Raw genomic sequence first — 11,467 nt, 5'->3', positions numbered from 1 at the left:
AGGACAAATGTGAAGTAAGCACCTGTTTTGTCCGCTTACATACAAGTTAAAGCTATCAGTAAGTCATTAGAACTGCTTTAACTAAGATTATTGTAGTTAACCAAACTACTGTCACTGATATCAGTAATCCATGTGTTGGTATTCTAGTCTTAACCATTTTTTAAAAATATTAGGTTATACATAGTGTTTGTGAATCAGAAGTTATTTGAATAAGTCATGTCTTGAAGCTCTCTAACCAAATGTATGCTATGGGGTGTGTGTGTATATATATGTACATAAAATATAATTTGTGTGTCTAAACATACTTGTAGCTAAATCCACCAGTTGGTTTAACTGAAAAATTACTGTTTGGACATAGAAGAACAGAGTATTTTTTTTCTACTTTCAAATGGCTGTGAATGAAAGACAGTGGCAGAACTGCATTGGGCTGGTAAAATGCCGTCTGTGAAGTGCGCAGGATCTCTGGTTTCTGTGGAAGATCATTTTCCTTGGCCTTCATGGTCCTTTTCATTTACTACTGTATTTTACTTCTGATTTTGTTTTCATAGAATCACAGAACAGTTGGAAGGGACCTTAAAGACCATCCAGTTCCAACCCCCCTGCTATGGGCAGGGACACCTTCCACTAGAGCAGGTTGCTCAAAGCCTCATCCAGCCTGGCCTTGAACACTTCCAGGGATGGGGCATCCACAGCTTCTCTGGGCAACATGTTCCAGTCCCTCACCACCCTCTCTGGGAAGAACTTCCTGATATCTAGTCTAAATCTCCCCACCTTCAATTTAAACCCATTACCACTTGTCCTGTCGCTACAGGCCCTTGTAAAAAGTCCCCCCCAGCTTCCTTGTAGCCCCTTCAGGCACTGGAAGGCTGCAGTAAGAACTCCTCGGAGCCTTCTCTTCTCCAGGCTGAACAAGCCCAGCTCTCTCAGCCTTTCCTCATAGAAGGGGTGCTCCAGCTCTCATTTGCTACATTTTAAAACAAACACATGAATAACACAACAAAATCCTAAACAGTGTAGGATTACTATATTGCAGAAGACCTACAGACTGCCTGGATGTCTAAGTGAACTTTATAACTTAGCTGGGCTACTTTTAAAGTTAGTGGTTAAAAAAAAAAAAAAAAAGTGTTGATACTTTAAAAACCCCAAAAGGCATAGTTGCATACATTGGTATTTGATACAAAGTCTGATTTTCCATGTGTTTGCCAGTAACAAGGTTATGAACTTATAACCTGACTTTTTTTCTGAAATCGGATGCATATGCTTCTAAACTTTGACAGGGCAGAACTAAGTCCATGGTGTGCTTGTGAATAAATGTAAACATTGTGTAGGTTTCATTTGATTGAGTTTATTTCAGTACAGTGATGAATGTGTTGAGGCTTTTTTCTTACTTAAACTGAGAAAAACCAGCCATTTATTATAGACCTTCAGTACTCTGAGTTACTGAAAATGTGTTTGGAAGCAGTTACAGTCTCTGTGCAATAATGGTGTTGCTGGTTTAAGTCACTAAGCTACTAGAAATTCGTTAGCTGTAAAACAGACTAAATTCTTAATGCTTATTTTTCACTTCATAGTGAATGTTAGTCACTTAATTTACAGCTTTGACTTTTTTCATCTCTCTCTTCTGGGAGATAATCAAGCTAGCTTTTATAAGCACTTAGCACTGTACTGCAAATGGGTTTTAAAACTCGCATCACCGTTCCTTTAGGGGAGACGTACTTCTGTCATGAAAGCTACGTGCTGCGCTCATACCTCTGGAAATGTGTGTCAATGAATGACAAATTAAAACTATTCCATTTTAATGTTGAAGTAGAATAGTTTTTTTCAGAGCCAGAACTTTAGGCTGCTGTTCATCATAGAATCCTTAAAATCTCTAAACGTTTATTTGCAAACCTTTTTACAAATACTGTATTTTCTGATGTATGTTCTTATTTATGGAAGAATATTCAGAGTTTTTAATTGGCTTCTTAAAGCTTAAATAAAATCTGTGAATTTCATCATGTTGATAAACATTACGGCTTTTTAAAAATTAGTTTTAAGTGTTTAAGGAGAAAATTATATAGCTCTTACTTAAGCACATCTACCTAGCACCTCAATTTTTCAGGTATCTAAGCACATAACTGCCTCAAATATGTGCTTATTGCCTTGCAGCAAGGAAACCCAAGTCAAAGCTGTGATGTTTTGACTTTAGTTTCACTTAAAATGTAGGGTCTTACTCTGCCTTCTTAAATGCAGGCAGATTTTGCTACTTGTCCTGTCATAAACAAATCTTGTAAGCATGGCCTCTCTGCAGTTATTGGCAGGTTGTGTTCTAGATTCTGTAGGAGGTGTGTGGTATCGGAGCTAATTTTGTGTCCATAAAAGTCAGGAATGGCACACACAAACTTATTATTTTGTGGCACATCGTTCCTGTTCCTTCTTCCGTATGCAGTTATCTTCTGCTTTGCAGCATCCTTCTGCTGTAGCACAAAACATCCCCTGTAATAATAGTAGGCGCCGTTGACTGACCTAGTGAAGATGCGCAGCAGCTGGTCTGTTCAAGTTTCATATGCTTGATGAAATACCAGCAAAGACATTTTTTTCCCGTCCAAACTAAATAATTTCAGGGTATATGTATTAAGTATCAAATGTGCAAGTGTAGTGATGTTTAGTTTTGTAAAACGCTGAGTGCATGATTTTGGGATCGATTCAGGTTTCAGTATTTTCCACTTAGGTCACTCTGAGTGTCAAAACTGTATTTGAGACTGCAGCACCTGACAACTGAAATGTTATACAGAAATCTACAAGTAGTAGACATGACATATATAATTAGAGTGCCAGACCAAAATTGAAATGTGAAATTCCTCACTGTGACGTTAAACTTGTAGCTTTCTAGAGCAAAAAATAATTACTGTGCCTTAAACCGGTAAATGAATACGCTCTTCAACTGTAGCCTATGGACTTCTGTAGCCTTATATTTGATTTCTGAAGTTGTCCAAAAACATTTGCGTGGATCATACTGAAACTGCATTTGGGGAAAATATTTCTAAAAAATTTTTCTACCCCCTTTTACTACGCTTGCAGAAATGAAGATTAATGACGAGTACAATGTATTTGTGGTTTGGAATCACACCAAATGAAGTCAAAAAGCTTTAGCTGACCTTAATTTCTGAAGTCTTTCTGTTGTGACAAGAAAAATAAGGAAAGAAAGCTAGTCTCAGATAAATGTGTGAACTTTGAGTCTCTGTCCAATTCCTTTGTAAAATGCTGTTCTTCAGTTTCCTCAAAATAATAAAAATCCTCTAATTGTAGTTTAAGCGAAATACTGTATTTAGGTATTGATACTCAGTAGCTTATGCCAGTGTGAGAAGAAAACTAGGAGGTGGTGGGGTGGGGGTTTTTGTTTGTTTTAAAGCTCCAGAAGCTTTAAATAATTTCCCTTTTTTGGAAAAATACTCATATATAAAAATGTGAAAGGTTTTTTGGTGGATGGGAAGGTTTATACTTTTTTTTTTTTCCCCCCTCAGTTCATTAAAGAAATCCAGAAATAGTCAAGATCTTAGAATCTTGTTTTGCTATAGTAGGAGGAATTCTTAGTTATATTTTTTTAATATGAAGAGCTCAGGAAGAGCTGCCACTGGCTTTCCTTATGTGTCTCTCCAGGTTTCTTTGTATGTTTTGATCAAAACCCTTCAAATTCTGACTTGGTTTACCCCCCAGTATTAGTACTGTGTAGCACTAAATCTCAAATAAACATTCCATCTCAAAGCTTATCATTGGCCTGTGGGAATTTAAATATGCATACAAACTGCATGCCAGCTGAGCACAGCAATTGTTTGAAGCAATACAAATCAAAACTATTGACCTTCTTTTATTGAGAACTAACTCGAACCTGGCTGCCACAATGCTGCTGATGCTGTGGCACAAGAGATACCATGCAATCTTTGTGTCTTCCCTGCTACTTCCTTCTGTATGTCAGTTTAGGATGTGTAACACTCATTCTGGTCACCTAACTTTCTCTTCTTTCTGCTGTGATGATGCTGTTTGAATAATCACTGTTGATTTCCTAGCTACAGGGATATTCTAGTATTAAAATCATTTGGAGGGCAGAACTACCTTTAAGGCCTTTATATATGATGATTAGTCTAGAAAAACTCTGAGACCTAGGCCTAGTGACTTGATTCCCTATTACCTTTTAATTGTTTTTTCCTAGAACAAAGAATAATGGTGGCCAAAAACCTCTTTGGGGTAAATGTGGGGGAGGGGGGGCTGTTTGGTTGGTTTTAAGAGGAGTTAAAACTTTGAAGAACACAAATGTAATTTTGGAAATACCTTTTGCTTCACAAGCAACCTGTCTTCCATGTTTTTAACTCTTCCTCTCTTTTCAATTCTCTTACAGCCAGTGTAAATCTGGTGGTTTAGGTGGAGCTAACTCTTAGTAGTTACAGGTTTCTAGAGATGTTGACAGGGTCTTATCTATAAATCTTTGAATAATGCTTTAAGAAATTATTGTGCTTATTAAAATGTTTGAATTCTCAGATACCGTTCGTACAATGCGTGCTAAGCTTTGGCAAAGTCTTTCTCTTGTGAGATGCTGAGAAAACCTTGGAGAATAGATATCATCAGCTAATGCTGAAGTTGCTGAAAGCTGAAATCTCAATCTTTAAAAACTGTGCTTTTATCTTGTTTGATGGTTTCCCTGTCTGCAGTGTATACTTCACTTTCCTTGGTCTTTTTTTGTTAACCTAAGTGTGCATGACTTAGAGTGAGCTGTATAGCATATGCTCTGCTAAATAAACACTTCTGTATATTTTTGTATGGTGTTCTGACATGGTTGCATTAGTACAAATGGTTGTAATTCACAAAAAAGTGCCACTTAACCAGTCATACTCTGTAGAGTCTTGTGAATGTTACCTGTACTTCCGTTGTACACACACACACTAACGAGTGTCGTGATGAATGTTTGCCTTTAGTCTTTGCTCAGGTACTCATGTGGAGCAGTTTGGTGCTTTTCCTTCTAACTTGTAATACTTGGGATTCTAAGCAGAAAATAAAACCTGTGAACCAAAGCATTGTGGTTAGAGCAGTACTTTAACAGACGCTTTTTTCACATCTCGAGTAGAATACAGTAAAGATCGTACCCGATGAAGCTTCTCTCAATATCTTAACTCATGCACCGTAGGCTGTTGTACCTGCCTTTGTGTCATGAATGGGAAATGCAATAAAATGGAAAACGTTTGGTGAGAGCATCATGTGTGTAAAACTTGTTTTCAGCTAAACTGATGAGTGTTAAATTGGCCTTTTGTTCTAGAACGAGATGTTTACCTTTCTGAAGTAACTTGCATGCAGCTGAACAAGCAGCGCTTTGCACATGTTCAGCGTCCAGGCATGCATGAATCGTGCTTACCGTGCCATAAGGGTTGTGTAATCAGTATAGCCACTTTCACAAGATTGGGGTTACTCAAGATGTGCGTCTATAGACGTGATTTGTCAAGAAAGCTTAAATTTGGCTGCATTAAAAAGGCAGCAGACTGCCATCTGACTTGGAAAGCATTTGTTAAACTAGCTGCTGCTCTCAAAGGAGGATGCAATTTTGTCTAATCACTGTAACTGTACTAATAATATTTTAATATTAATGTGTTCCACTTATTGACTTTCACTGAAGGAAAGAGCTATAATGAAATTCTTTTGAAAACAATCAGAAAAACAAACCAAAAAGCTGGCAAAAAAAAAAAAACCAACAAAAACCCCACACTAAAATGAGAGAACTGAGTCTAAACAGACTTTCCGCTCAAACCATTTCTCAGACACTTTTAGCTCAGAAAGCAAGAATATGAATTTTTAGCTTAGTTTTGGTTTTGGGGGTTTGTTTTTTGTTTGGCTGGTTTTAGTTTCTTAAGACAGGTCACAGAAAATACACGCTAATTGCATCTCTTGCATATCTGCATACTTCACCAATCAAACTGCCTAAATTGTATTAGGGGCAACATAGTAGTCCTGTAGTAATAAAACTTGTTTCAAATTCACAGATGACTTTGGTGTGTTTTACTCGCTGAATATACTATGTATCCCCCAGGTTTGTCTTTCTGAAAAAATGAAATTAATAGAAGAATTGAGGTGGGGGGAAAGAAAAATTTAAAAAGGATAGAAGAAAACGACCTGTTCCTCTGGCTGTTTGGTTTTTTTTTCCTCTAGGGGAATGTATTCCTACTTCTCATTGATGTAGAAGGTAAATTGTACACAAAATTAAACTGGAAATAAGTAACTACCTAGAAAATAAACATAGAAAGTTCCCTTACGCTGGGGTCTGCCTTTTTTACAAGTTCTCCCGTTGTTACTGCTGTTCTGTTCTTGATGAGTCTACTATTTGGAAGTTGTCTGTTATGAAAAGTAATTGATGGGTTTTCATGGATTTTTATTTTTTGACAAACTTGGTTATTCCAAGTCTGCAGAATAGAATAATCTATAGGCTGTGTAAGTTGACTTGTACTTGTGTTTGTTGCTGCCATTGTGAACATTAACATTGCTTGGATTTTGTTAACTGTCTTATCAGTGGCGTTTGGACGTCCACAACTTCATCTGTCTCTAAGGGCGTTGCTAGGTTTTTGTTTTGCTGCCAAAATTTAAACCAAAGAAAGACGTAAAGCTTCTAGTTGGAAACAAACATTTATAATATGGAGTAAGCTAATGGCCGAAACTCTTGAGTTTTAACATGTCTATTTAGAGCTGGATTTTACATGATAGTAACTAAAGTATTGTCTAAGTAGCGGAGAGAAGTGTATAATGAAATTAGAAGCAAAAAATTGAAGCAGCTTTGAGACGAAGGGTGCTATGAAATAAGGTCAAGGTGAATTAGCACAGTCCTCCTTGCAGTCTTTGTCTTAGTTTCTAGTCTGACAGGAGGATATTGACTGCCGATAAAATCAGGGTAGGAAGGCAACACTTTCATTAAAATTGCATGATTTTGGATCTTGAAACAGACCCTACTTTTCCCGCTCTCCAGCATCAAGAAAATGATCCATATCTCATTTTGCTTGAAAACCATTCAACCAGCTGTAATTACCTGTTAGTCACCATTCTAGAGATATGGCTAATTACTTTTAATTAAAAGTAATATTTTGATACAGTTCTGCTATTTCTGCTGGGAATTGTTTTAAATTTATTATATGCTTACCACCAGTTCTCTGCAATACAGCTTAGGGAGGAGGAGTTTGCACTCTGCTGTTCAATAGCAACAGGTCTTAAGAGTATTAAGGAAGAAATTCTCAAGGGTCTTTATGTCGTGGATGGAAATGGAATCATTACTGTATTTTTGAACTCCTGCTAACGTCATTGACACCCACCTACAGTCCACTAGAAATATAAGTGCAGAGATCAGTTTGTTCACAGATTGCAAGGAGACTAACCAAGAAGGGGCAAGCCAGAGCCAAATTCACTGGTAAGCTTTATTTTAAAGAACGTGAAAGGGAGAATTATTTCTTCTTGACTTTTTCCCCTTGATTCAAGTTGTGAAATGAGTCTCTAGTATATTATACCAGGCTGTATTATTATTGCACTTGTTAATATATGTAGTACACTTTCATTTCAGGCAATTTTAAAAATTGAGCACTCTGGATCTCAAGCTGTATTTTTGCATTCTCTTTGGAACACACAAAGGTCTAACGCTGTAACTAATCAGCCAATGAAAATGGCTGTGTGTAATAACAAATGTAAATTTACAAACTTAAATATTTTGCTAAATGTCATTACTAGTCCCTCTCAAAAGGAGAATCCAGTGCCTAGAAATAGCTTGGTATGGGAAACACTTCTTTAGAATAACTTGTTCTTCCTGGTAGATGGGTACTAGGAAAACAAAAAAAAAGTGGATGGCACGTGGGTGTAACCTGCAGTAGGCAGATTTTCCTTGCCCTGGATAGATTATTTTCAGTGTTCCACTGGATTGTCATGCTTGCTCTATTTGTTACCAGTGACAGCTTTGTAGGACTTAAGGAGTCTGGTTCATTGTCCTTCTTACAGGTAGTCTGTTCGTCTCCTCAGCATGTGGAAGGTGGTGCTCCTGGGTCTGTACACAGCATTGGCTGTGAGAGGATTGGCAAAGGCTGCTCCTTTCCAACCAGAAGAAAAATGGAAACCGCTAGATAACCCTAGAAACAGAGACCTGGTAAGGAAGTGCGGCAAGAATGACAGCCTAAGTTTTGTGGGGGGTTTTTTGGTTCTCATCACGAGAAAGTTTTATCCTCTAAATTTAAGGGTAAGAGGGGCCCATTAAATGTAGTGTTAGTAATTGTGCACTTTTTATAGTCAGTGACCACAACCGGATGAGCATTCTTCAGTCAAGATGTACCCCTTAACTGAAGAGTCGTTCTTGGTGTTCAGCGGTGCAGGACACTACTTGTATCTCTATCCAGCAGCTTTAGTTTTTAAAAATGTGTTTGGGTTATACAATCACTCATTTTACAGAACAGAAGAGGAATGATTATTATGTTTCTCTCAAATGTGTACTCTGTTGATCACGTGTTTCATCTCCTGGAAGTACAAATAAGTTTGCATCTGACACATTGTGAATAGTGGCTGAAGATCTGCAAGTTAATTACAGCTAAAAAAATATCATTAAAAGAACACTTGCAAGATCTTATAAGGAATTTGTGAAGGAAAAATATTCAGTCTCCCACCATTTTTCCTCACTGTTTTAAGAAGCATGAATTTCTACTTCTGAGTGATCTAAGGCGCCAGTTCAGATCAATTACCCACTGTTGCTAACTCTTAGGGAACATTTCTCTGAGAAACTTGTAAGTAACAACTGCAGTGTTTGCTCTCGGCAAAGGTGTTGCTGTGCCTGTTTTGTAAGGGGTACAGTTTGAATGTAAGGGATACAGTTCAGTGCGGAGCACAGATGGTCAGTAAACAGTTGGTGGTCTTTCAACACCATGTAAAGTCCACAAGACAAGGACGGAGTGGACATGTCTGAATTATGTTGCCTATATTGCACCAGTTTATGATGAAAACAGAAGATTTCATCCCAGATAGGAACAAATATTACATGTACTTTGTGTCAGTAAGAATAATTACTCTCCATTGGGCATGCTCTATTTTCACACATGAAATATGTTCAGTTTTTCAGAACGCTCCAGGCTTATTTTTCGGGCAGGGGTCTTGATCTCAGAAAGTTCCCAGCTACTTTCACTATGAACAATGAAGGACCAAGGCCTGTCATGTTCTACTCAGATCCTATTGCTTCTGCATTTGCAGATTATGAAGAAAGGAGAAATTCTTTTCCAAGTCATTTCAAAGGCTGAAAGATGCTGCTGACCAAGGTAAAAGAGGATGCCTTTTCCTCTAATGTTCCATGTAATCAAGTGAAAAATTTGGATTCTCACTTCTGTCTGAAGTGTAAAAACAACTTCTTTTTCAGAAAAATGAACTTCTTTTTCATTAAGAATGTAGCATGTTAACTTTTGCCTGAAGTTGGTTTAAAATTGTTGAGGTAGAGATTTATGAGATATTTACTACTTGGTAAAATAACACGTGGTGCTTGAGCAGACCTATACAGACCATGCTTTATTTTTTTTCTCCTTTTTTTTTCATGTGGAAAAGAATTCAGAAGATGTACAGATAGTAGAGAATGCAGCTTTTATTTAAGTAATTGGTATCAGCAAAATTATAAATTGAAACTAATGGTTTCCTGTGATACATATATCTTAAAGTTAATTTATACATAAGATACTGCACTAACAAAGCATATGGTATCTCTGTCCATCCGTGCTGTCTCCCTTATTTCTGCCACGGAAATTGAAGGTTGAATCAAATTGTTGCAAACTTATTCACATCTCTGAATACATATGAATTAAAACTGAAGTGGGTCAAGCTTGCATTATTAACAAATCCAGCCTGAATTTACAGCAGGTACTTCTCAGCTATATTATCTATGCATAACCGTACTCTGCAACAAATAAATCCGTTCATTACTCATTTTGAGGGTCAGTGAATACTGGCAATCTGGAGAAAAGGTAAACAGTCGTTTTCTCCCATTTTACAAATGGGTGAAGATTTCACTAAGGTTTGAATCTAAGCATTTTGGTGATCTACCCAGTATCTTAGTGATTCATTTGTAATCAATAGCTCAAGATTTTTAGCTCTGTCCTGATCTCTGCTTAAGCACATCTCTTTCTGTGACCAAAAGCTCAGCTCCACTATTCTTATTATCACGAATAATAATGAAGACTGCACTCTAATTTGAATACTAAGTTCTCTTTTTGCTGAGTTTATATATCAGGAAAAAAAAAATGCCACACAGTGAGCATTGTGCGTGACACACAAATGAAAAGGGACTTCAAAAGGGATGCTGTAGCTCTGCTGTAGGTTACAGCAACGGTGATGCCCGGTGGAAGTAATTTATGCTTCATAGTTCAGGGTGATCACAGTAGTTGAGAGTCATTCTCTGAAGGCTGAGGTCTGCTGGGGTATTTCGGCCAGTGTTACCAGGTCTTGGTTTGGATCACCCCCTGGCTGCATACAAGTGTTTCTGTATTTGTCTCATATGCTGCTTTTTTTTCTGTCTTTCAGGCATTAACTTTTACCACTTCGCATGAAGTTCAACCTTCACAGCAAAATAGTACTGCTTTGACTTTTTAACTGTTAGCTGGCAATTCAAAATTCTCCCCAGTATCAGAGTTTTTACCCGTGGAATCTGGTGTCATGCTGTAACGGGTGCGTTTGCTGTCTGTTGACAAGCGCGTGACGTTTGGCTACTACGCTTGGCCCAGCTGTGCGTTTAAACGTGAATAAACGAGGAGCGCAACGGGGCGCTTTTAGCTACTCCTACCTGTCTTTGTTCAGAACTGGTAAATAAATGTTACCTTCAATTTACTGGAGCTAGATGTCGTGAGCTGTTCCGCAGTGGTGGTATCAGATACTCTTCTGTCAGAAGTTGTCTGGTTTCTTGGGCGACCGAAGCCTTGGCGCCCGATGGCTGCTTGCGTGAATAAACGAGGAGCGCAACGGGGCGCTTTTAGCTACTCCTACCTGTCTTTGTTCAGAACTGGTAAATAAATGTTACCTTCAATTTACTGGAGCTAGATGTCGTGAGCTGTTCCGCAGTGGTGGTATCAGATCCTCTTCTGTCAGAAGTTGTCTGGTTTCTTGGGCGACCGAAGCCTTGGCGCCCGATGGCTGCTTGTCCCTCACCCCCAGCCCCTCACACCCCACCAACAAGTCATCTGCGCCATAACTGTATTCCTATACGAAGTTAACAAACCCTTCTCATGTACAAATAACACCTATTTCTGAGGAAATAAAAGATGACCTAGCATCTTACAGTGTGGTCGGTAGCAGAGGAACGTGCCTCGTGTCTCCCTCAGCCCCGCCGAGACAGTGAGTGCAGGAAGGGCGGCTACTGCCGCGGCTCCCCACAGCCCCCCGCGCTCAGGACAGCCCCCCGGGCCCAACCGCACGGCTGCCCGTTCCCAAGGCCCGGTCCTTGCCCAGGGCCGCA

The 11,467-nt window shown here is 38.6% G+C and overlaps 1 protein-coding gene across 1 annotated transcript; it reads left to right on the top strand.

Moving 5' to 3' along the window:
- Positions 1-8,014: 8,014 nt before the first annotated feature.
- Positions 8,015-9,272, top strand: LOC104502464 (chromosome unknown open reading frame, human C2orf66). The gene is made up of 2 exons (XM_010158518.1): positions 8,015-8,137; positions 9,090-9,272. The coding sequence occupies exons 1-2, from the start codon at positions 8,015-8,017 to the stop codon at positions 9,270-9,272; spliced, it is 306 nt and encodes a 101-aa protein (XP_010156820.1).
- Positions 9,273-11,467: the final 2,195 nt, after the last annotated feature.

The sequence above is a fragment of the Eurypyga helias genome, unplaced genomic scaffold (assembly GCF_000690775.1).
Source record: "Eurypyga helias isolate BGI_N326 unplaced genomic scaffold, ASM69077v1 scaffold30980, whole genome shotgun sequence".
Taxonomy (NCBI): Eukaryota; Metazoa; Chordata; class Aves; order Eurypygiformes; family Eurypygidae; genus Eurypyga; species Eurypyga helias.
This window is presented reverse-complemented; position numbering and strand designations above follow the sequence as displayed.